General features: G+C 46.3%; 3 protein-coding genes across 8 annotated transcripts; 2 read left to right on the top strand and 1 right to left on the bottom strand.

Moving 5' to 3' along the window:
- Positions 1–545: 545 nt before the first annotated feature.
- LOC120661413 (phosphatidylinositol 3,4,5-trisphosphate 3-phosphatase and protein-tyrosine-phosphatase PTEN2A-like) lies at positions 546–14,378 on the bottom strand. The gene is made up of 13 exons (XM_039940273.1): positions 14,147–14,378; positions 12,744–13,305; positions 6,246–6,347; positions 6,098–6,154; positions 4,102–4,167; positions 3,579–3,755; positions 3,384–3,470; positions 3,237–3,301; positions 3,075–3,151; positions 2,916–2,962; positions 2,243–2,373; positions 1,960–2,029; positions 546–1,430 (listed from the first exon to the last, which is right to left on the bottom strand). Exons 2-13 carry the CDS (start codon positions 13,251–13,253, stop codon positions 885–887), a joined length of 1,935 nt encoding a protein of 644 aa, XP_039796207.1. The 5' UTR covers positions 13,254–13,305; positions 14,147–14,378; the 3' UTR covers positions 546–884.
- A 44-nt stretch (positions 14,379–14,422) lies between these two features.
- On the top strand, positions 14,423–17,607 carry LOC120661414 (pentatricopeptide repeat-containing protein At2g15980-like). Of its 6 annotated transcripts, none has more exons than XM_039940277.1 (4): positions 14,423–15,903; positions 16,157–16,282; positions 16,691–17,195; positions 17,299–17,607. In XM_039940277.1, exon 1 carries the CDS (start codon positions 14,462–14,464, stop codon positions 15,848–15,850), a length of 1,389 nt encoding a protein of 462 aa, XP_039796211.1. In that variant the 5' UTR covers positions 14,423–14,461; the 3' UTR covers positions 15,851–15,903; positions 16,157–16,282; positions 16,691–17,195; positions 17,299–17,607. The 6 variants fall into 6 exon arrangements, with proteins under 6 accessions (XP_039796211.1, XP_039796213.1, XP_039796209.1 ...); XM_039940279.1 differs by having other exon boundaries at positions 14,423–15,956; positions 16,704–17,195; XM_039940275.1 differs by having other exon boundaries at positions 14,423–15,956.
- Positions 17,608–18,731: 1,124 nt separating this feature from the next.
- On the top strand, positions 18,732–24,489 carry LOC120661412 (probable (S)-ureidoglycine aminohydrolase). Its single transcript, XM_039940272.1, has 13 exons — positions 18,732–18,897; positions 19,031–19,159; positions 20,350–20,437; positions 20,522–20,598; positions 21,075–21,114; positions 21,360–21,426; positions 21,997–22,082; positions 22,423–22,504; positions 22,802–22,858; positions 23,203–23,241; positions 23,387–23,457; positions 23,900–23,953; positions 24,035–24,489. Exons 1-13 carry the CDS (start codon positions 18,828–18,830, stop codon positions 24,105–24,107), a joined length of 933 nt encoding a protein of 310 aa, XP_039796206.1. The 5' UTR covers positions 18,732–18,827; the 3' UTR covers positions 24,108–24,489.
- The last annotated feature ends 1,796 nt before the right edge of the window (positions 24,490–26,285 follow it).

Raw genomic sequence — 26,285 nt, 5'->3', positions numbered from 1 at the left:
CATATCATTGGATTCATTTGAAAAAAATCTTTAATAGTATACTCCATCTGTTTCAAAATATTTGACACCATTGATTTTTTTAAGTTTATTTGACTATTCATCTTTTCTACAAATATTCGTGCAAGTAGATAAGCATACAAGCCACACTTAAAATAACTTTGATGAGAAATTTGATGGTATTCATTTAACTTAACTATTAATGCAATAGATATTGTTAGTGAAAGTTTAAGCAAAAAGTTAATGGTGACAAAATATTTCGTAACGGTGGGAGTACAAGAGATTTAAGTATCGAAGTGGATTACCATAGACGGCACCGGATCAAAAAGTAACACCTTTGGAAATGTTAAAAAATTGCTCAATGACCCACCTTGGGCCAAATGTCTTCGCCAGTGGCTCATGAACTTTATATATTTTCCAGCTCGCAACCCTACGAATGGTACAGACAATTTAATCTGTGCCATGAACAAGCCAGAGACAAGTTTTGAAAGAAAGGTGCTCTCAGATCCAGTTCAACTTTGAAATAGGACTTGAATTCGAAAACCAACTGTCCAAACAATGCTCAAAACGTAATTGTACCAAGTCCATGTACAAAGTCTTCCTGTAAACGTGCACTTGACACTCAATAGAAGTTACGGCACCGTTTAAGGTTGTGTACAAAGTAGTTCTGTGAACAAATAGGAGCGGTATCAACAAAGTTCAGGCCTGGTTGAGTTACAACAAGTTCATCTGGGTACATCACAGATTGATGTAACTTCTACAGTGAAAACAAAATGCAATAATGAATTAACCCTTTTTGCTCTTCCCAGCTGCTTCGAACTGACATTCTATGATGGCCCACAGGAGGCACCAAACTGTACAATGGGAACCAAACACCATAAAAGCGACTATTCACTTTCATAATCATCTTCATCTCCGAAAGAAAACACCGAGGCATCTGCTGCAATGGCCTTGAATTCACTCATGCTGGAAGAATCAACAGCTGGAGGTGGTTCCGTGGTGGAGCTGCTCTTGCTGCTGACTTCAGTTTTGAGGGATGTAGCATCAGGTGCCTTTGCAGCTCCTTGTTCTGTTACAGCTACTTTCTCCAGTCTACTAGCAGCAGCTGATGCCTCCTGCACGGTGCTTGTTTCAGATGGTTTAGCAGCATTTGTGTTGCTTTGACCACCACTGGCAGTCTTCTCCTTTCTTCCCTTGGATGATCCATCTTCCCCTTCACTGTCGGAGAAAACTTCATCTTTATCATTGCTTCCAGTTCCCTTATTGGATTCTGCAGGTGCAGCATTATTTTCTTTTGCAACCATGCTACCCGAGGAATTAGTATCAGATTTATTATCAGCAGGTCCAGCAGTTGGTTTTGGTTTTGGCAGTTGTGAGCCATCATAATCTACCAGAACAACCTCTACCTGGAAGCCCGGTGATGGCAATTTCCTCTGAAAAATATAGTATTTTAGTCTCAAGTCTCAAAAAACAAAAACTGGTAAACAAGATAGACATCGTTGTATTAACACAGTATCTAATAATAGAAAATGCTGCATTCAGCAGTCCTTAAGAAGTAACTAATCATTGATAAAATGTCTGTTTTCTTTGCCTATTGATAATAAGATGTTTACACACAGAAAAGAAATACATGTACTCAGTTGCAAATTCAACTTCCTAGATTTCGTGGCTCAATACCAAGAAGCAGCAAAGTCAACAAGAAGAGGTTACACAGTAGTATTCACTATTCAGTTTGTGAATGCATGGAGCAAAAAGTTGACTTGAAAGTACGAAGTAAATTTGGACAAATAAAAATCTCAGGCATCAACTAGAAGATATGGAGAACATTTTCGAAACTGTCTTCCTAATATGTGTGAGCAAACAAGTATCAGGAGTTGGTGGCAAATCTTGTTAAATAGTTGATATTTGCTCTTCATAGACACAGACAGATATGAATACTATCATCAATGTAGCAAGCTTCACCTTGTCAAAATCATCAAGATCAGTTGGATTCAAAGTTACCCTGTTCTCCATCATTGTTGTATTCAGCCAGCTGAAAATGACGGGGAAAATGAAAATGAATATCAAGGCAATAGTTCTTCTCAAGCTTCCCATGTCAAAAGTCGGTGCTATTTCGAAATAATATATATACATGTATACATGGAACTCATAAAACATGGGAATAAAAAGAAAAATGAACCCAAGACTAATAAAAGCACAGATCTATATAGGAAATAATGTAATTTGATTACTACGTTGAGCTTACCAGTAAAAATCACCCTGTCGATCATGAAATTGGATCTTGAAATCACCAGCTACCTCAGCTAAGCCAGGTTCTCCTGGCAAAGCAAAAACCATAATCCCCTTCTTTGGTGCACTAAACCAGAAATCTTCCGGCTGAAATTATGATAACAAATTTAGTTTCCAACAAAGATTTTTCTAGAATGGTTATAAATTAGTTTTCACAGGATATATTGTAGGTCATAGAAGAATAAGATAGCTTTTTTATAACTTTTTTGGGTGTCTAGGAGAAGCTTAATCCAGGGAATGTCTTCTTTGTTATTCATGTCTACAGGAAGAATGGGAATACAATATTGTGATTTTATTCTCAAATCATAGTTATACATGGCCAACAAAATGCTGTGCTAATAGACATATCTGTGAATATCAATACATTGATCATTGGTGCTAGTTATTTCAAGTTGTACAATATCCTTCCAATACAGTGAGATATTCCGTTATTCAGCATTGGTAAATCAAAACATACCCGCCAATATGTGGGTACCCTTACCCACTATGCAAACAGGCAAACCCTGAAGAATCCATAATATGAGCTAATTAAATACTCCGAGCAAACTAAGGGGCAACGGGGAAGAATCTATCAACCCACAAGTTACTGAACACAAAATAAGAATGATTACTCAAACGAAGATGCTTACCATCAGTTCTTTTGTTCTTGGATGCTTCTTTGTAGAAAAAAGAATGCCTGCATAACAGACTTATTACTTGATGCAATAGAAGATATCAAAACACAGCAAGGATATTAAATTATTGGATCAAGGCACTTGGCAATTTCAGTTTCAATTAAATAAACACACCATTGTGATTAGAAACTGTAATTGATGGCCTAATCCAATAGGGGCATCTATGAAGACGAAAGCCTCTAAGCATACACCTGGAAAGTGTAATCACTTGATTAATTATTAAGCACAATACACATGCATATCATATTGACACCATGGTTCAAAAGGTATAAAGACCTGCGTGGCGGCTGATTTTCACCATTGAAGTAGGTTAATATGCACTCGAAATACTTCACATATCTCTGCAATTTTCCAACATATTCAGAACAGTATAAATATAAAATTATACGAATAAACATGTGTATAACAATGAGGGTCACTCACAATCTGACTTGGGAGAATAAGCCCTTTTCCGTCTACACATCTTTTCTGGTTATAGTATTCAATGGACTCCTCCGCAGTAGGAAAGAACTGCCAGTTACAAAAGGAAAAGAAAAGAAACTCCAAATGTAAGAAAATTGGTAAAGATGTTGTAGCAGGTGTTATTCTGATTGGTATACAAGTGCATGATAACTTTACCTTTAGAAACAGTAGAAGACTCGAGATCATCAACCCTGTCCTAGCCTTCCCAGCTTTGCAATGGACAACCACCACATTCTCTATATCCTCCTTCAACCATGAGTACGCACTATGGCAAAATGATATGACAAGTTGTATTGGAGGACAATTATGATCATCAAATGGGAAGCAGGCCACCTGAAATATGCACAAAATTTGAGAATATTTCCACTATAATACACCAACAAATACACTGTGCTGCAAGGCTTGAGATTCGACATGACAAGGTACAGCGTAAGTGCTGAATGACAAGCTGACTTCAAACCACTGAAAGATCTTTCAAAAACATCAGCAACTGATTGATGAATTAACAAAATGAGACAAAGATGGGAACATTTTCTGCGTCAGCAGATACCAGATATAAGTACCACTGAGTTTTTTATTATCTTTCTTTGTTGGTGGCAGGGAGCATCATGCCTTATGTGTACGATAAATGTGGAAATATTAGGAAGAGGGGGCATATAGAACAGTAAGCAACACATACCTTTCCTTCAAAGAGTGATGCATCATATAGCCTTTCAGAACAAAGGTTGTACACCTTATACTTACCCTGTAAAATAATGATTAAATTAGAAGACTAACATTATTTTACAGGATTGTCTGGTCTGGTCGCTGCTCGACCTGGTGGTTAGCAGTGTGTGGTGGTCGTTGTGGTCGACTCATGTTTGTTACAGGCATGTTTGTTTTTTGAACACAGGGTGTGTGTGGTGTGTGCGGCTACTTTAACCTTTCAACTTCTCTCTTAATGCAATGATACGCAGCTCTCCTGCGTATTCGAGAAAAAAAATAAGACTAACATTTTTATGTATTCTACAAAAAGGCAAGCCCTGAAACACAAGCTCTCTTTTATACTCATATCACTTTTAGATGTCATTTTGGACATGATTTACAATACCAAGGCGTGATTAATTAGGAGGTAGTATTCCCTGTCTGCCCATATTAAATTGCCTCTTCTACCTACTTTGATCAGAAATTCGTTCTGCTCTGAATGGTGGACTGCCCCGATGTAGGAGGCCGCCGGTTCGATTCCTTCGGCCACTATTTGTTATGGCAGTGGGCTGGGCCTTTATGGGCTGAGTAGAGCCCAAAAGGGAGGCCCGCGGTACTGTTCACGCGGCTACAGTACGCGTGAACAGTACCCCGTGGGTAATTAGGGTTTAGCCAGGGCGCCTAGTCTATAAAGGCGGCCTGAGTCCTAGGGTTAGAGTCATCGAAGAAGAATAGAACCAGCCTTAGGCGGCCTGTTCTTCGGCAATCTGGCCGGGTTTCCTGCCCGGCCAGGCGTTCCAGTCCTCCTGATCTAGCCAATCCATAACACTATTTTTGCTGCGCGTGGAGATTTGCTTGGTGCAGGAATTTTTTATTCGCATGCACAAGGCTGGTGACCAGCTTGGGCAGGCGAGCAGCCGGAGCCGAGGAGGCGAGCAGCATGCATGGCTTCATTTCCCCGTGCACTTTTTCTTTCCGAGGGCGGCGACAGAGCTTCGTTCCCAGCAGGATGTGCTTCGCTGGTAGGGGTAAAGTCGTCCAACGGCACCTCGAAAGAGTAGAACGACTTCTATTTCTACCTATCTATCAACAGCCTAAAACGACATGTAAAACTGATATGGAGGGAGTATTTCAAGTCTGGAGTCTACACTTATCTAGCTCCACTTGAATACTAGAAACTAACTTGATAACCAATGCTCTTGAGTACTTGAAATTTCTATTCGAGAAGGAAAACACTTTACCCTGGTGACGGTTATGTAGTGCTTATCTCATGAATAACACGCATATCCGCACATCACATATTGTGAGAAATTGATAATACCTATAATGACAATGGCAAAGGTTACCCTGTAAAAAAAGTTCTTAGTTTTTCCTCTATCTCTCTTTTTCACAGATAACGGAGGAAAATCCCTCCTAAAGTGAGCACCAGGGTTTGAGCCTAGGTGCCACATTCCTCTCCAAGGTCCTCAGTTTTTGTTCTTTAACACAGCTAAGCTGTTAATTGCTCTGGTGGGGTGAAATGGATCAAATATGAAGCAAATAAAGGTCCAACCGCATTCATATTTGTATTTCAAAATAAATAACAACATTTTACAACTAAGAAACTACCAATGCAGGGTAAATATTTAAATAATATTAGTCCCAGCAGAATTTGGTAGTCAAATAGATAAGATTGTTCATCTATATGTTACATCCTACTGCTCTGACACACACAATCCTTCAAAAGTTATTACTGTCACGTTCTCTGAGGGTGAGCTCTGAAGTGGCATGCTCTATTGAACCCATGAATGCCAAGAAAAGAAGCTGGCTCATTATATTAATGCTATTAAGTCAATGCAGAAAGTTCAAGGTATCATAGTGTTTACTGATACATTAACAGGAGAATGGACAAAAAAACCCAGCAATAGACATAGATTATTACCAACAATCTGAAATGTGTCACCTGAGCATTTATGTTAATTGTTAAGCAACTTGATAGAGAGCAAAGTTACCTTATGGTGCATTTCAAAGAACCTGATGACTTCCTCCATATGGTTGCGGTAGAAACCCTGCAATGGAGTATTAATTACCCTTTATTTCATGAGGCAAATAAGAAGGAAAAAACTTTAAGAAACTTTGAAGCCTTGTTAGTACACTGACCTCAAAATATCCGAAAAGCCCTGAACTCAAATCACCAGCAGGAAAACCCATAGCAATTATGTTCTCAGTAATATATGTCATATCTAAATCAAATCCTCCTTCCTGAATAGGTAGAATAATCAAATCAACAGAGCTTTCCCTTTATATTAAATCTACAAAACTTAATCAATTGTAGGATCATCACTGTTGAAGTATATTGAGCCCATGTGTATAGAGGCTCATCTAGAGGCCCATGTGTAGTTATTATATATACCCACCCTTCTAGGGTTGGAGGAATAGAGCAATTATTCTCTCCATCATGGTATCAGTAGCCTAGGGTTAGGGTTAGCCTCTCCTCTCCCCTCCCTCCCGTCCATCCCGCAGCAGCCGCCGCTGCCGGCCATGGCCGGCCGGCCGCTGGCGCCGCCGGCCCCCTCCCTTTCCCTCTCCTCTTTCCCTCCCCTCCCCTCCTCTGCTCAGGCTGCAGGCGCCGAGGACGTGTGGCCCCTGCTTCCCCATGGTGGTGCAGCCGCCGCCGCCTGGGCCCAGCCCTCTGCTCCGGCCGCAGGCGCTCCAGCCGCCGCCGCCTGGCCCGGCACCTCCCCTGCTCGCGCGCTGCCGGTCGCGTGGCCCAGAGCCACCGCCGCCGCCCTGGCAGCGCTCGCCCCCCTGCCCGATCCGGCCGCTGCTGCCGCCGCCGCCGCGGCTGGCGCCGGCCCGGAGGTGGAGAGGGCAGTGGGGGACGCGGAGCCGCAGATCCAGGAGCCGCCGAGGCCGCCTGGACCACAGGCACCGCCGCCAGGGCCGCCCGAGCTGCAGTCGCCGCCCCAGCCTGGGCCGCACGCGCCCCTGCTGCTGCCGCCGCGCAGGCCGCCCACCGCGCCGCCGTCGCCGCCGGGAAGCTGCCCGCCACCGACGCCGCGCCAGATCCCGCGTGGCCTGGCCTCGGGATGTCGCCCGCGGAAGCGCCGATCTCCGCCGCCGCCCTCCGCAGGCATCAGGCCGACGCCGCTCTCGCCGCGGCCCTCCTCGCCGCCAAGTCCGAGGCTTCGGCGGCCCAGGAGCGGGTCCGCGTGGCTACCCTCGCCTGGGAGCGCGAGCGCGCCGCGGCCGACGCCTCCGCTCGCCGGGTCGCCGAGGCGGAGCACTTCCTCTGCGTCTCCTCCGGCCAGCTGCTCGTCGACCCCGAGCCCGGTGCCCCGCCCGCTGGATCTGGAGCCCGGTACGACCCGACCGACCTCATGGTCACCCAGCTCCACCTCCAGGCCGCCGGCGTCCAGAACATCAGGGCCCTGGTCACCGTCCTCCTCGACCCGTCGTCCTCCTCCTACGGACGCTGGCGGGACCAGGTCCTGCTCGCCCTCCGCCGCTACACCCTCGACGACCACGTCCTCCTCGACACGCCGATCGAGGCGCAGGACGTGGCGTGGCTGCGCCTCGACAGCGTCGCCATGCCTTGGATCTTTGGGACCATCTCCCTAGATCTCCAGGACCTCGTCAAGACCCACGGCGGCACCGCACGGCAGGCCTGGGTGGCGCTCGAGGGGCAGTTCCTCGGCAACGCCGAGTACCGCGCCCTCCAGCTCGACGCCACCTTCCGCACTTTCGTGCAGGGGGACCTCTCCGTCGGTGAGTACTGCCGGCGGATGAAGGGCATGGCCGATGCTCTTCACGACCTCGGGGATCCGGTGGCTGATCGGGTCTTGGTGCTCAACGTCCTACAGGGGCTGAGCAGCACCTACGACCACCTGAAGAGTTGGATCGCCCGCCAGAGGCCCTTCCACTCCTTCCTGCAGGTCCGGGATGACCTCGCCCTCGAGGAGATCACCAGGGGTCTCGCGCCCGGATCGCCCTCGCCCACCTCCACCGCGCTCGTCGCTACTCCACCGGCTTCCTCCGCCGCCCCAGCCGCCTCTCTCCTTGGTGCTGCTCCCGCCGGGCAGACCGGAGGTGGAGGGGGCCGTGGACGTCGGCAGCGGGGGGGGGGGGGGGGCGTGGCGGTGGTGGTGGCCCTGCTCCTGGGGGTACCGGTACCGGTGGGGGCGCGCCGACTCCGCTGGCTCCGGCTCCGACTCCCGCTTCTGCCCCTGCCCCTGGAGGTACGCTCTGGCCATCCTTCAGCAACCCATGGTCAGGGCGCATCTCGATGTGGCCGTTCCAGGGACCGGGATGGGGGCCTCATCCTCAGCTTTAGCCGGCGGCCATGTTCACCGGCGCTGCTCCACTCTTCGCGCCGTCCTGGACCCCGCTCGCTCAGCCCAGCCAGCAGCCGACCTGGCCTGGGGGGTGGGACCAGGCCGCCCTGGTGCAGTCCTTCAGCACCATGGGACTGACGCCGCCAACCAGCACCGAGTGGATCGCCGACTCGGGTGCCTCGTTCCACACCACTCCCGATGCTGGTATCCTCTCTTCTGTCCGACCCCCACACCCCTCTTGTCCTTCTTCTATTAAGGTTGGTGATGGGTCTTGCCTTCCTGTCACCGCCGTGGGTTCTGCACCTCGTCTTTCTATTCTTCTTGTTGCTCCTCAAATGGTTCACAACCTTCTTTCTATTCGGCAGTTTACTGCTGACAACTCCTGTTCTATCGAATTTGACTCCTCTGGTCTTACTGTGAAGGATTCGGCTTCCCAGCGTCCGCTACTCCGATGTGACAGCCCAGGGCCCCTTTACACTCTTCGGCTTCCTGTTTCCGCTGCCTCGCCTTCGGCTTCTTCGTCTTCTGCTTTTGCCGTGACGCCTTCTTCCACCACCTGGCACCACCGGCTTGGTCACCCCGGCCGCGACGTTTTGGCTCAGCTCCGCCGTAGTACCGATGTTCCATGTACTAGGGCTCCTGCTGAGCACCTCTGTCATGCGTGACAGTTAGGTCGTCATGTTAGACTTTCATTTTCTTTTTCCTCTTCGCATGCTGCGCATGCTTTTGATCTCATTCACTGTGACCTGTGGACATCTCCTGCACTCAGCATGTCTGGCTATAGATATTATCTGGTCATTGTTGATGATTTTTCTCATTACTCTTGGACTTTCCCTTTACGCGTCAAGTCTGAGACCTTCCCCACCCTCCTCCACTTCTTTGCCTGGGTGTCCCCTCAGTTCGGCCTCACCGTTAAGGCCGTCCAGTGTGACAACGGGCGGGAGTTTGATAACTCCACCTCCCGGTCTTTCTTCCTGTCTCGGGGTGTTCAGCTACGTATGTCTTGTCCGTACACCTCTCCTCAGAACGGCGAGGCTGAGCGGATGATTCGCACGACGAACGACGTCGTGCGCACCCTTCTGATCCAGGCTTCTCTCCCCCCGCGCTTCTGGGCTGAGAGCCTTCACACCGCCACCTACCTGCTCAACCGCCTTCCATCCACTGCTTCTCCTGCTCCCACACCCCTCCTCGCTACGACCACCTTCGGGTCTTCGGATGTGCGTGTTACCCTAACACCTCCGCCACCGCTTCTCACAAGCTGGCGCCCCGCTCGACTCGTTGTGTGTTCCTTGGGTACTCCCCTGACCACAAGGGGTACCGATGCTTTGACCTCACCTCTCGCCGCGTTCTGATCTCCCGACACGTCGTCTTCGACGAGTCGGATTTCCCCTACTCCACCTCCTCCACACCTTCTTCTGATCCCGAGCTGGCGTCTCTGGTTCCGACAGACCCGGTGGTTCAGCCAACGTTACCTGTCTGTCCTTTTTCTGCAGATTTTCCCGGCACACCGGCACCGCTTCCGGTGATCAATGCTGCGCCGAGCGCGGCCCCGGTGCCCGCGGTCGCGCCACGCGCGGCCCCCGGACCTCCGATCGTGCAGCGCACGGACCCGGTGTCTTCTGCTGCGCCACGCGCGGCCCCGGTGCCTTCCCCTGCACCTGAGCGGTACGCTCAACCGATGTAGGTATACCGGCGTCGTTCGGCGCCGAACCCGGCGCCGCCTCCTGCTCCGGAGGCTCCTGCGACGCCGACACCGGAGCCGCCGCCGCCGCCTCCTCTGGCTCCCTCTCGAGCCGAGCCGGAGGTGTACCACTCGCCGGTCATCCATCGGGATCCTCGGCATATCCATCCCATGGTGACTCGGCGGATGGCGTCCCAGGCCGCGACTCTCTCCGCCACCAAGGGAGATCCGCGGGTCTCTCCGGTACCCTCCTCTGTCCGCGACGCCTTGGCGGATCCTCACTGGCGTCGCGCGATGGAAGAGGAGTACGCGGCTCTTCTTACCAACCAGACGTGGGACCTCGTGCCGCGTCCGTCTGGTTGCAATGTGGTGACTGGCAAGTGGATCTGTACGCATAAGCGTCGGGCTGACGGCACACTGGAGCGCTACAAGACTCGCTGGGTTCCTCGGGGGTTCACTCAGCGGCCTGGTGTGGACTATGATGAGACCTTCAGCCCGGTCGTGAAGCCCGCTACGGTGCGCACGGTCCTCTCGCTTGCGCTCTCGCGCACTTGGCCTGTGCACCAGCTGGACATGAAGAATGCATTTCTTCACGGCAACTTGTCAGAGACTATCTACTGCTCTCAGCCAGCGGGATTTGTGGACTCGAGTCGTCCAGATATGGTCTGCCGGCTCAACAAGTCTCTCTATGGGCTGAAGCAGGCTCTTCGGGCTTGGTACTCTCGATTCGTCACGTTCATGATGACACTGGGGTTCACCGAGGCCAAGTCTGACACGTCCCTCTTCATCTACCGCCAAGGGGATGAGACTGCCTATCTGCTGCTATATGTCGACGACATTGTGCTCACAGCTTCCAGTCAGCAGTTACTTCAGAGTGTCATCTGCTCTCTGCAGCAGGAGTTCGCTATGAAGGATCTCGGTCAGCTCCACCACTTCTTGGGCGTCACTGTTGAGCCTCGCCCGTCTGGTCTTCTCCTTCACCAGCGGCAGTACGCCCTCGATATTCTGGAGCGGGCTGGGATGACTGATTGCAAGCCCTGCTCCACTCCAGTCGACACTCAGGCGAAGCTGTCTGCTGATCTGGGTGATCCGGTGGATGATCCTACTGCCTACCGGAGTCTGGCTGGCGCTTTGCAGTACCTCACCTTCACCAGGCCGGATCTCACCTACGCTGTTCAGCAGGTTTGTCTCCATATGCATGATCCCTGGTTGTCACACCTTGCTGCGCTGAAGCGTCTCCTCCGGTACGTCCGTGGCACTGTGGACCTCGGCCTGGTACTTCACTGCTCGTCCTCTGCTGAGCTGGTGGTCTACACCGACGCTGACTGGGCCGGCTGCCCGGACACTCGTCGCTCCACCTCCGGCTACGCCGTCTTCCTGGGCGGCAACCTGGTCTCCTGGTCGTCCAAGCGGCAGCCGGTTGTCTCCCGCTCCAGTGCCGAGGCGGAGTACCGGGCTGTCGCTAACGGCGTGGCGGAGGCGTCCTGGCTACGACAGCTCTTGGCGGAGCTCCACAGCCCGCTCGCCAAGAGCACGCTCGTCTACTGCGACAACGTCAGCGCCGTGTATCTCTTCACCAACCCCGTCCAGCATCAGCGGACGAAGCACGTGGAGATCGACCTACACTTCGTGCGCGACAGAGTCGCCATCGGCGATGTTCGGGTACTCCATGTCCCGACTACCTCCCAGTTTGCTGACATCTTCACCAAGGGGCTGCCCTCGTCGACCTTCTCGGAGTTTCGATCCAGCCTCAACGTAGCCGGTGGCTAGTTGTGGTTGCGGGGGGTATTAGCCCTTTTGTGCTCTTCTTGTACTCTCATCTTGTCCAGTCTTGAACACCGCTGCGTCGGTTGTTCAGACTGCGGGGGGGGGGGGGGTGTTAGCTTTCTTATTGTCCAGTCTTGAACACCGCTGCACCGGTAGTTCATACTGCGGGGGGGTGTTGGAGTATATTGAGCCCATGTGTATAGAGGCCCATCTAGAGGCCCATGTGTAGTTATTATATATACCCACCCTTCTAGGGTTGGAGGAATAGAGCAATTATTCTCTCCATCAATCACTAATATGATCTCACATAGAATTCCTTAATCAGGTGTTAATAACAACAATCAACCCCACATGATTTGTAGAAAGATCAATAGACGACATCAAGTTGATGATTCTTGTTCCTGGAAGCAAATTGCCCTTTCTACCAATACAAAATCTCCCATTGTACTTGCTTTTTTATATCGAATTACATAAAACTGATGATCTATTATCATCATCAGGCGCAAAGCAAGATCTCCACTGAGAGAGAAACTACTGTTCAAAGTGGTGGCCAGCTAGCCTGCCTAGGAACTAAGCATCACCCTACCACCTGCCAAGCACCAATGGATGTTAAAAGTGTGTTATTGAAGAGAGCTAAGCTGACAGTCACCACGATGCACAAAGGCACATTATGCAGCAAGTTTACTGCAACAAAATTCTGACCAGATTTTAACAAATGATGAACAAAATTGTTAATCTATTGATTCTAGTATCACAGAAGGTGATCAATGAACGCTTCTATCCTGATCAGTTACACTACGAGAACTGAACAACAACAATACTTGAAGATGTCAAATTTTCATCAAATCTTAGATGCCCATGTAGAATTAAAGTTACCTGGTATCGTCTTTTATTCTGTGAGACCATGTGGCGAGCCTTGACTTGCACTGCCTTTACAGCATTCTTAGAGGAATCTACAATGCCTTTTGTCAAAGAACCAAAAACACCAGACTGTCCTGTTGTTGGGGAGGTGCTTCCTTCGGCAATCTCATCTTGCTGTGCAGCTTTTGGAGACAAACGTAATCCAAGGCCACTTGTAAAACGGGCAAATGTGTTCTTTCCTGTTGGTGATTCTTGACCTGAGGAAGGCTGAGGAATTTTTAGGTTCTTAGCCCAGGTGGACAAACCAGATGTAGAAAACATGGATGGTGGTGCCTCGCGCCCTGCATCATCTTTTGCAGGAGCAGCAGTTGCTGCAGAAGAAGCAGCAGGATCTGCACCAGCAACCTGACTTGAAGCAGCCGGACGAACAGGGTCAACAGTGGTAATAGGAGGGGTTGCAGCCGAATCCCGGTTGTCCGAAGTAGTGGGTGGCAGATCAGATGGCTTGACTTGCTGTTCTTCCATGATCGACTAATAGACGTTAATTACTCTGAAGGACTGAAGAAAATTGTAACATCTGCAAGATAATTACACATGCACATAAGTCAGGAAGTTCCATCTACAAAGTAGGACTTTATGAAGCAAATTGGCATGGAGATAAAAGATGGGAGATGAATTCTTAAGATGATTTGCCCTCTACTATTCCTACTTCAAATGATGGACTCACCAAGGACGCTTTTGTTCAATCAACTGGATAGCACGGGCAATTCTGACACTTTGCCAACGAATAAAGGAAATGGCCAATGTTGTGCTATCATGACCTAAAATTTATGTTCCGACATAACAGTAAGATTTATGTCCAGTGCCACCTGCTAGACTGGGGCAATCTAGCTTAATCTAATAATTTGTTCGGAACAAGCATAACCTAAAATGGATATTGAATTATTCATCCGTTCATAGATGGTACAGCAGAGAAACCAAATCCCGTCAACAATGCTAAAATCATCTCGTGCCCGGTTTTTTTTTTTTTTGTGCCCAAACATCAATCACAAACTCGGACTAGCAGAATAAGTGCAGAGCAGCCAGCATTTAGTGCTGATCTTGTGCCCGGTTCGATCCCCAAATCATCCAATTTGTCAAGACTGAAGACGTAACAAGTGACTATACCATCAAATTGGAGACCACAAGGACAGAACATGCAGATCGGAGCTCAAATTATTTATCTGAGACCACTGGCTCCAAATTGAGGAAACAAAACGCAAATCCATTCGCTCTTCTCCACTGATCCCGCAACCGCAGAACCGAAACCCCAGATAGTGAGAGTGGATGAAGAAAGGCAATCGAGAGACTGACACCATGAACGACCCCTTGACTATGTCCTTCATGGGTGTTGACCTAAGAAGGCGGCGATGACCTACCCGGAGGCGGGGGAGCGACGGGGTCGAGCTCCGGAGGCGAACTGCGTCACAGAGGATCACCGGCACAGGAGACGGTGGCGGCGGCAGATGGCAGCGTGGGAGAGGAGGCGGGCGGCGCAGGACGGCGCCGGCGAGATCTCGCGACGAACAACCGAAGAACGCGACGCTAGGACTGAGAACGCTGGTACTTCCTTCCTATCCTCCACCTTCCGCGCGTCGGACGGCCCATATGAGGCCCAACACGCAATGTCGGCCCGTGCTTGACATCCAGCAAACTGCACACAGCAGAGGCATTCCCGTCCCGAGGACTTCTCCATGGACGCCGCCGGCAAGCGCGGGCGAGACCTCACCGCCGACCCCTCCTCCCGGTACTTCGTCGACGCCGCCCACCCGTACGCCTCCGCTGCCGCCACCGCGCTCACCTCCCACCGCGCCAAGTCCAAGTGGTCCCACCTCTCCTCGATCCCCGTCCCCTCCCCGCTCCCTGCCTCCGCCGCCGCCGCCGTGCTCCTCCTCCTCCGCCGCCGCCCGCACACCGCGCTCCGCTTCCACGCCTTCGCCCTCCGCCGCCTCCTCCCCTCCCACTCCCCTCCCCCTCTCGTCCTCTCCGCCTCCGCCGCCCACGTCGCGGCCGCCTCCCGCCTCCGGGGCGCTGCCCTCGCCGTCCTCGCCTCCGCCTCCCGCCACTACTCGCCGGCCCAAATCTTCAATGCCCTGGCCGCCACCTACCGCCGCTTTGCCTCCGCTCCATTTGTCTTCGACCTGCTCCTCCTAGCCTACCTCCGCTCCCGCCGCGACGCCCTCGCCGCGGCCTCCGTCGCCCGCCGCATCCTGGCCGCCGGCGGCCGGCCGCTCCCCACCACCGCCGCTGCTCTTCTTCGCTCCCTTCCCTCCCCCGCCGCGGCGCTCGACATGTACCATCAAATTTACACGAATTCAACTCCACAGAGCAACCATCTGCTCCTGCCGACAGTTCACACCTTCAATTCCCTTCTCCTCGCCTTCTACCGCGAGGGCAAGTGCGATGAATTCAAGATTGTGCTCCAGGAAATGGGAAAATATTCCTGCAAGCATAATGTCTGCACCTACAGCATTAGGATGGCCGAGTACTGCGATTGCAGAGATGTGGAGAAGGCACGAGGACTGTGGGATGAGATGATTCAGGAAGGGATCCAGCCTGATGTAACTGCATACAATACGATGATTGGTGGCTATTGTCGTGCTGGGGAGGTATGGATGGCAGAGGAGATGTTTAAAAATATGGAGATGGGTGGAATTGATCCAAGTTCCACGACATTCGAATGGTTGGTTAGCGCGCATTGTATGGCAGGGGATGCTGAGGCGGCAATGCTTGTTCATGCAGACATGAGGAGGAGGGGGTTTGGGTTGGCGTCAGAGGTTGTTGAGGAATTGCTGGATGCATTATGTCAAAATGGTAGGGTTCAGGATGGCTTGGGTGTTTTGCGGTTGGAAATGAGGAGGGAAGAGTTTGTGCCGACTCGGAGGAGTTATGAGGTGTTGATAAAGGGGTTCTGTGATGAAGGGGAGGTGGAGGTGGCGATGAGACTCCAGGCAGAGATGGCTGGAAAAGGATTCAATGCTGGTAGTGAGGTGTACCATGCATTCATTCGTGCCTATGAGAAGTCTCAAGATTATGAGATGGTGGAGAAGTTGAGGAAAGAAATGTTGGTGATGAGCACATAGGATTGTGATAGTTCGCTTGGATATTACACAGTGATGGATGGATTTCAACATTAGTATGTTCCCCGCCCTAGGTCATTTATGGGGCTGGCTCCGCCACTGTGTATTAGTATGTTCTTTTATTATGCTGACATGATTTGCTTGTCAGTTCTTTTCTGTCTTCATATTACGGTTTTGTTGAAACTAATCTGGTAAATCGAACAATAACTAAAAATGATACATGATGGACACAGCTTTTGTATTGGACTGACTAAGAACCTAAGGAATTTATATGAACCATGATTTATCCCCCCCTCCCTTTTTTTGCAGGATAGAGTACCTGCGTTCTCTCCTGAGAAAGCAAAAGCTTTCATAAAGAAGGAAATGGATTGTTCCTTTGATATTGTGTACAAAGAATTTGAAGAGCGTCCAATAGCGGCAGCAAGTCTTGGTCAGGTGTTTAATCCTAAACTTTATCAGCATCTGCATTTTTCTACCCAGTACCATTGCATACTCAGTATACCATAAACATATCATGCGGTCATTTTTCTCAAAGATATCCCCTTTCCCTGATATGGTTAAATTCTGAAGAAACTAGCTCATCATGATTTAGCCCCTCTTGCAGCATTTAAAAAGGAAATGTGTGATTTAGGCAATCAGCCCCTCTTCACATCCGTATCTGTCCATTCCTTTGTTTATCATTGGTAACAGTCTTCACATGATGCATTCCTGTTCTATGAAAACCAAAACTGATGATATTAATGGTTCTTATTTGGGAAAGTTTACTAAATTCAATGTCCTAGATGATATTTACGATGCATTTTCTGATTTATACTTCCACATTGCTTTGTGTTTTATATTAAGGTACATCGTGCAGTGCTCCATAATGGTGAACGAGTTGCAGTCAAAGTTCAGCGACCAGGGCTCAAAAAACTTTACAGTTCATCTTACTTAGGTCAATGTCAAAAAGTTTTGGTGATATATACATTTGGTGATATATACAAATTACCGAGGTTGGGAATGATGGGGCCCTATTATGTGGAGTAGAATTAGAGCTGACACAGCTGTATTTAGTCACACCTCGGCATGGTTGCTTATTTTGGAGCCCTGCAGAGCTATGCGTGAAAGCTTGAAGGTACCTTCAAGTGAGGTATGCTATCAGGAAGCTGTCAAAGGAGAGCTGTGTCGGTTGCAAGATCCGGAAGGAAAACCACCCGTTCTGATGGGATGGTGGCAAGATCAGTTACTTTTGTTGAAAATCATGACACAGGGTCATCTCAGGTATAATAGTCCTTCTGTCATCCTTCTTTGGTCTGCACCAGCCGTGTTAACATTTGCCAAGTATTCATGTGCTAACAGAAATGCTCAGGTACATATGCATTGACAACTATTTCTAAGAATCATCTTGTTTCATGTACAATCATTCGCCTTTAACGAACTTATGTATTCCCTGTTGTTTGCCGAAATTTCAGGTCCATGCACCTTCTTAGCATCCCCTGCACTGCCAACAGCCGGACGCAACGTACCGCCAACTGCTAGGCATTTTCGACCAGTGTTGTGCTGCACGGTGTAGTCTCTGATTTGTCGTCACTTGGACGGCCTGCCTCCTTAACATCTCCATTAGACTGTTATGCTTACCAATCAGCCTTCCCCTACTATTACCTGCTGCTTGCCAGTGTGTAAATTAAATTTTATCTTTTTTCTGAACCAACATGTGCTCCACTATGGAACCACACTCAAGAACCGGTCAGCTAAGGTACTTTCAGCTATGTTCCCAACAATCTGCCGTCATCTTATTGTCATCTTATTGTTTTGACTCATTATTATGAGTCCTAACTACGTGAACACTGAGATTATCGGCGGCAAAATATTATACGAAATTACCTGCCGTGCGCCAAGGCGCGCGTCATGCACTAGTTGAAAATGAGGCTGTAAACCTTCCATGCACGCTGAGAGCTGCAACGGAATATAAGGATTCTTGAGGAAGCTTGTGGCCCCACTCAATTATGCTGAATTTCTACACCTTACTGATTGATCATGTTAAGTGACCACACGGTGAGTTTCGACTGTTGAGGCGTGTCCTTATCAAAACAACTGCTGAGCCGTGGTTCTTGATGCGCATCGATGATTTTGTATGAAAAGAATTCAGGCCAGAAGACATTTGTCTTTTGCAGGACGAGTAGTTGTCTGTGACGTGGATTCAACGATCCATGAAACATGAATCAGCAGTGGCTTATAAGGAGAAATATTATTTTCTGGAAAAGCACAACAATCAATCAAGAATGAAACATACTAATGACTATATGTCATGCATCACTACCGCAACATCAATGGTTAGATAAAATACAATAACATTTCTCTACAAAAAGAAAAACCATGATATATTTTTTTAGAAAAAAAGTCCACCGCATATAAGATACGACAACATTTCAACAGAAGTCACGACCCAGGGGCCGTTTAGTTTCCAAAATTTTTTGGCTAAAATTTTTTGTCTCTCCTTTAAATACATGCATGAAATATTAAATGTAGTTAAACAACAAAACTAATTGCACAGTTTAGATGTACACGATAAGACGAATCTTTTGAGCCTAATTAGTGTGTAATTAGCCATAAGTGCTACAGTAACCCACATGTGCTAATGATGCGGTCAAATGCCTCAAAAGATTTGTCTCGCGGTTTCCAAGCGAGTTCTGAAATTAATTTTTAAATTAGTACTCGAAAAAACCTCCCGATATCTGATCAAACAATCGATGTGACTTCTAAATCACAAATTTTCACTAACTAAACCCCCCTCTTTTGAAAGAAGAAATAAAAAAGGACGATAGATGTCATCCAACTAATCCCAGTTACTGGTGGGGCCCACCACCGAGCAACAGTCCACGGTGCGCGACACGGCGATAGCCCCCTCCTCCAGATAAACACTGCAACACAAAGCAGTCGCAGGGTGTGAGCGAGGTTACTGTTTTGGGGCTCCAAAAATTTGCGAATCACTCCGCGCAAAATGGCGAGCACCCCAATCCGCCACCTCCATCCCCTCTTCCTCTTCGTCCTCGTGGCGTCGCTGCGATGTGGTAATAGCGCCGAAACCCTAACCCGCTCCTCTCCTTTCTCCGCCGCTATTGTGGCATCATCCGCAGTGGCCGCAGGGTCAGTGCTCGCTCCCGCCTCACTCGTGTCGCGGTCTGTCGCTTGATCTTGTTGCAGGAGCGGCGGCTGGAGACGGAGACGGTGGCGAGGGCTTCTGCTCGGCAGAGCCGTCGAGCGAGTGCTCAGGGGGCCAGCCGCTCTACTGGAAGGTCACCCACCCCACCCTTGCGCCCGCGCACCTCCAAGGTGCGTATCGAAGTCCAGCGGGAAATTTTTTTGCTTTGCGGGCTGCCTAGACCCTAGAGTCGCTGTCACTGAACTTGTAGCGGGCTTCACAATCATGAATCAAATTTCCAGGTTCAATGGTCAACTGGTCATAGTCGCAGCCTTGCCATAAGCCATGGGTTTTATGGACTGTATCAAAACCCAATTTATTTGGTAATTTGGGTGGCAGTATGTCACTGGCATCCAATTGGTGGCCTTATGAACCCATATTCCCATGCATTTAGAAGAGTGTTTTATGGATTTGAATTATGCTACCGTCTACATGAAAAATAATTCTCAAACCTGGAAAGCCTTGAAGAGCTGAGCTGGTGTCCAAGAAATATTAGTTGTAATATTATACTGTTATGGGGCTTTAATGCATTATAGCGTACTGTAGCCTTATGAAACTCCTTGGACTGGATTGAACCTGTCCATCTTACTATTACTAATTGGAGGGTCCTTTTAAGCCTCCACGTGAAGCAACCTAGGATCTTAGGTGGACACTACAAAAATAGAGAAATCCTAGAAATTCTCAAAAATCAGAAACATCCGGCCATCAAACCAACAACTCTAATCATAATAGTCATTGAATATGTTATCTTTCCTAATAAATTACCCACCTTTGCCATTATGAAAATAGATTAATGTAACCCCTAATCTTTGTGTAAAATTACCCACCTATGCCATTATAAAAATAATGCAAATAACCCCCTAAATTTGCATATAGATTATATAATTATAACAAAATATTAAAGTGCACAAATATAAAATTCTAAATTACTATTTATATCATTATTAATATATTATTTATATAAAAATACTACCCACAATATGTTTCATCATGTATTTGTGTATGATGGAAGAGATAAGAGGGCATGAGATATACAATTATAATTATTAGTTATAAGCTTTATTTTTATTTCAATTCTAATTAACCCGTGCGTGAGCACGGTTTGATAGGCTAGTTATGAATTAATTAGTGATGTGGGAAGATTTAAATCTTGCACCTGCTAATCATTCTGAATAAGTGAATATTGTTTCTGATTTATGCTACGATCTCTAAGCCTAGAGCAAGTTGTTTATTTGTTAAGCTAATACTTGGTTTTTTTCCATAAATACAGATGCGCCTATTATTTCTTCCATCTAATGATGATCCTTTTTTGGAATTCTAGATTTACCTGGCTTCACACGTAGCGTTTTCAAAAGGGACCATGCTTTAATAACACCAGAAAGTCATGTATTCAGTCCTTTGCCGGATTGGTATGGCTTTGTTTGGCTTATACTTTCTATTCATTGCCTGAAGCTATGCTAATGTCATGCATTTATCATTAACCCTCTGTTTAGGATCAATACATTAGGTGCATATTTGATCAGTCCAGCCATTGGTGCGCACTTCACCATGTACCTGGCAAACATGCAAGGTAAGCTATTTCAACCATTCGCAAGAACCCTAGATAGAAATCTGAACAGTTTGCAGACGCATATATTTTTTTGATATATGTCTTTTAAGACTCACGACAAGCATTTTGGGTCCATCTTGGTCATATAGCGCAAAGTTCGATATGGTTTGATTTCATAATCACTCAACAAGTTCCCATTGAGCTCAGATATGATTTTCTACTTCTATTAAGGTAGATATTTGTTTCCTACCAGATCATTCAAGCAGCTGGCACTTAGTTAAAATTTCCTTTCAGGTGTGCACAGCCTCGGTGAAATAAATATAGCACTCTTATCATTCTATAGTCATTCATGCATAACTAACTAACAGTTAATAGCTATATTATGAGATGATTCTATTTTTTATTACATCAGTACGTGTTATGTTTAATACTTTAATTGTTACCAAAATGAGTGGTTTTATAATGACATGTTCTGAAGTAGTGTTTGTGGGGTGCAGACGGCTCAAAATCAGCCCCACCACCGAAAGATGTTGAAAGGTTGGTCCCTTACCTATCACTAGTTAGAATAGCAATAAAGTGTAATTGGAACTACTACCATTTTTAATAGTCCAAGAAACAAATCATTTGGAGCAATAAGTGCCGTATTGTAATGCACACCAAGTTAAATATCTCATTTTGTCAGCATCTAGCATTACAGCTCTTTGTTTGACTTGGAATTGTCACCATTCCCTTTGTTAATGAGCTTTCCACTGCCCTTATTCTTATTGTAAACAACTTTGCAGGCTCATTTTTGTACTACAAGGGAGTATCTCATTATCTGTGGGGACTGGAACCACCCATTCTCTGTCGGTAAGGCTTTATCAGATTTACCATGTGCTCTTTTTTTTCTTCTTTCTAAAATAATTCTGTATATCTATACAGTCTGGTTTTTTACATAACTCTCTAAACATTGGGCGCTGACAGAATACAAATTCTATTACATGATGGATTCATATGACATAGGTTTTGGTTTGTTTATGAATACCTTCATGCAACACTATGTTGTAAGGGAAGCCCCATTCACCTTAGTTAGCCCTGCATCTGGAAAATGTTATTCAATTTTTTGTTACCATTCAATTTGTTAATGTCTGGCGGTAAGAAAAAGCATGCCATAACTTATAAATTGTGTACTGAATCCTACAAATGTTCGAATGCTTGAATACAAGGCTTATGCAATCTATCAGTACTTTAAGAGTAGTTATGAGAGATTGTAAAATGTTCAAATTCAGCAGTTTTCATAAACTTGCATTCTTATTCTTTTTAAATATTTTTTCCTCATAATATTGATTATTTTAGGAGCTTCTTCCTTGTATACTTTGCATAAGTTATGCTAATTCTCCCCTAATGTGGTTTTACTAAATCTGTTGATGATAAGTGCAGGTGGATTCCTATGCGTATCTTCCTGCAAACATAAAACATTCTATGATCTCAGATGAATCAACCACTCTTGTAATATTTGAGAGAAGGTAAAATAATTTCTTTGAGATGCTACAGTTTGCTAATGTAGTATTATAGTGATTTGATTGCTTGTTACCACCTCTATTGGCATAGCTATTGCAATCCTGTAGAAGTTCTTCTGTCAGTAAGGTGTACACTAATCTTAAAGATTGAATTAAATTTGTTGTTAGAAATGGTTGAACTTTTGGCAAACTAATAAAAATCTGAAGCATGTGTTGCTCTTTATTTTTGTTATGAATATGATTGGCTTAACTGAGACAACAATTTTTCAGTTAGTGCTTCAGTCTCTCTTTTCATTTCTTAATCAAAATAATAAAAATTAAGACCTTTCTCATTTTATCCCCATAGGTACGCCGCTACCGAGGATTCCCCCCCTGATCTAATTGTCGGTTCAACAGATAAGCAACCCCTTCTTGAAACCCCAGGAGAGGTACAATTGGCATTATCTCTGTCGATCATCATCTATCACCTAAAAATAGGATTCCTACCATTTAGGAGGTTTGTTTTTCATACCATGCACATCAGGAGGCATGAACTATTGAGTAAAAAAAATTTCCTTACTTTAGAATCAGGATGCTCAAACTTGGCTGCTTGACTGACAGTTTCTTGTCTTCCTACGGATCCTATTTCCGGCCTTGAAACTTCATGAATCATGTTAGTTGTTTTAGCTGTCCTAATCTCAGTCCTCAGTGCTGGCGTAATGTGTTGTATCTTGTTTCTTAATTAGGTATTTCAACTGAGGAAGCTGCTACCAACTTCTCTGCTTTATGACTTTAATATCCATGTAAGTTTGTTCACTTTTGGGTTCATTATTTTACTCACTATATCACACACCCTTCCACTTAAGACAGGCGCATAACATGCAGCAAACCAAACATCATCGAAACTTTAGGAACCTATAAATTATCTACTTAATAATTCCATCTATAAATGAATAGAAACAAGAACATCTCTATATTTTATCAGAGGGTCAGGCGTTGAAGAAGTATGTGTTTTGTAATGCACCTGATAACTAGTTAACACTTGTATTGAATGGAAGAAATTATTTGCATGTGTCTGAAAATTGTTTGTTGACTATTTTTTATATCAGATGAAGAGCATTGTCTAATATCCTTTTGCTACATGCAGATAATGGACTTTCAACCAGGCGAATATCTCAATGTGAAGGTTAGTAAATTTTATGTCTTAGGTTAGGAGGTGTTTGAACAATAATTGCCTACTGGCCTTGCTGCATGACTCATGTGGTTTTGTGGTATTATGCATGCATCCCATCCTGCAACTTCTTTTTATATTATTTGTTTATTTCTACCAGGAGGTTCATTACAATCAACATGGACTTCTGCTTCTAGAGGGGCAAGGAATATACAGATTGGGGGACAGCTGGTAAGGCAGTAATCTGAAAGTCATCCTTTTGTTTTAGGTTATTTTTCTCATGTTAAGCTTTCTAATCTTGTGCAACCTTGGAATACAGCCTGTATTTCTTGTAGAAACTTTTTTTTTCATGAAACACGATGTGCTTTGTGCTGATGTAACTTCCATAAGACGTGTTACCGCGATTAACTACTCATTTACCTCATTATTAAACATACAATATATTTATAAAATGTTCCGTACGAAAAAGTACCTGCATCTGGATATAGTTTTTGTTTTTGCGCGCCTCCATCCTCTGTTGCCCTTTACATTTTTGAGTGTATGCTTTGCTAAGAGTTACAAGATTATATGCATAAACTTTACATGTTCCTTTTTCTTCTGAAGTTCTAACATTTCTTTACATTTTATACTCGATTTGAATAAATTCTGAAGATTGTTTCTATCGATAACACAGGTACCCTGTGCAAGCAGGCGATACCATTTGGATGGCACCGTTTGTTCCTCAGTGGTAAGTGTACGCCTTTGTGTTTATCATCCATGGGCTTGGCTTTTTTCTAGCTAGCTCACCGCTGTCGCCATGATGTTCCAGGTATGCTGCCCTTGGTAAAACCAGGACCAGATACTTGCTGTACAAAGATGTTAATAGGAACCCATTGATATGATCAAAGAAATCATTCTCGTTGGATACCAAAATAAAGCAATAACACAAAATGTGGAGCTGTGCCAGCTATGAAGTTCTCTGGAGATGGTTACGGGAAGGAGACAAAAAAAAAGGATCTGATTGTACACTGAGAAATCACAGAACCAAACGACGTGGGAATTCAAATGTGCACTTGTGATGTTTATGACTACTGATATTGGGTCACTGGTGATACATTTTGAAATGTGAAAACTTCCTGTACTGTGTTATGGACAACACTTGACAAATTGGATATGCTGTCGCACCTCAGAAATCTCTTTATGGTCAATGGTATGATTTTAAGTTGTGATTCTAGGAACATTTCTTAATACAAAGATGGGGTCAGCGGTACCTATGATCTTTAAGTTGTACCTTTTCTTTACCATTTCATGAAGCATCAGGTACGTGGGGTCAGCGGCATATGTTGAAGACAAACATATATATGCAAAAATCAGTGGGTAAGATAAATATAGCTTTAAGATAGTTTCACGCTGCATCTGAACTCTTCCTATTTTGAAGTGGATAAATTTTAATCCTACTTCTGCCATAATATCTATGAATAAACATCATGATTATAATGAACTTGCCTTTCCTGCAAGTCCCGACACGCTAGACACGGGAAATGCAAAAGGCGCAGATGCTTGCTTTTTTTTTATCAACGCACATGTATGTATCACTCTTGCGTCCCCGAAAGTTTTGAGTCATACGATTTTTTATATGCAAATGGGTGATTTTAGGTGCACCTTCAACCTTTTTTATTTTAAATACTTCCTCCGTTTTTCTTTAGAGCAAGACTAGTGGATTCGCCGGCAGCAGACGAAAAGAATGCCAACATGGCACTTATTAAATGCTGCTCCAGCAGCCTCGGCGAGGGGTGAGCCAATAAGTGGCCAGCATCGCAGTAGAGCAACGAATGAGAGGGCTCTGCGTGCGCATCCGCCTGCTTTCGCCGACGACTCGCGAAACGCTCACTTTTTCTCTCTCCTGATTTCTCTCCCTCCTATTGGATTTCGCCGGCTTTCTATTACTCCCTCCTTCCCCGTTTATAAGGCATGGTGGAACATGACACGGTCTTTTAAACAACACTTTGACCATTTATTTATCATATATTATATCACTTTTGATTATAAACTTATAATCATTGTAAAATATATTTGATTATGAATCCAATCATATGAAATTTGCATTATAAAAATAAAAATTTAATAGTCAAATTATTGGTCAAAGATGACAAGGTTTGAATCTTGATATACGTGTATGCCTTATAAACAGGGAAGGAGGGAGTACTTATAATACTTGCTCTTATAATACTTCTTATAATACTTCTCTTATAGAGCGCCATGGAGCAAATCACAAAGACCAAGACAGCCGGTACTCGTTGCCCTCTCGACGTACTTGCAGTAATGGAGTCGCTTCGTTCCCTGGTGCGGATGGGATGTGATGGTGAAAGAGAAGACTAGTATGCCGCCTGTTTACATCCTTGTGGGACCGATTATTTAATTACATTACTAATTACCGAGAAAACAGCTGAGAGGATTGTTGGTGGAGAGTGTCTTCGGAATGGACGAACACAACAACAGTAATGGATAACACGGAAATCAAGTAACAAGGTGCTCTTTTTTCATTCCCCAGAATCCTCCTCAACGAACATTATACAGGGTATTTATAGGTGGCGTTACACCTTCAATGTACAATTACTCTATTGCACCCCTACAACGATAATATTCTCGGAATATTCCTAGATGCGAGCGTAATTTGCCTGTTACAATTTGAGTGCGCCACAGCTCAGCAGCGGGACCCACGCCGACCCCGGCATCTTCGCCGTACCCGACGAAGCTCCTGGACCCGCTGCTAAGTACTCTGCGAGACTCGTATGACCAAGTCTTCGCTCCTCTCCGTCTTCTTGCTCGTGGAACGGCGAAGACGGAACACCTCCGCGATAGCTCCTGGCGTCAGCTTCAGTGTTCCGGGTGCCTCGTCTTCGCTTCCTGGCCCGAAGACGCGCGAAGATGGGTCGCCTTACCGCTGGCTGTCGGCTTCGGCTCGCCCTTGACTCCTTGTCTTCGCGTACCTCCGGCGATCTGACCGAAGGTGGTGACCCCAACAGTAGCCCCTCGGAGCCTCGTCCCGATCTCCGTTAGGGGCGCGCCTTCGACCCTGT

Source organism: Panicum virgatum, chromosome 2N, assembly GCF_016808335.1.
Source record: "Panicum virgatum strain AP13 chromosome 2N, P.virgatum_v5, whole genome shotgun sequence".
Lineage (NCBI taxonomy): Eukaryota > Viridiplantae > Streptophyta > Magnoliopsida > Poales > Poaceae > Panicum > Panicum virgatum.
The sequence above is the reverse complement of the archived record's forward strand: the minus strand, read 5'-3'. Positions and strand labels throughout refer to the sequence as shown.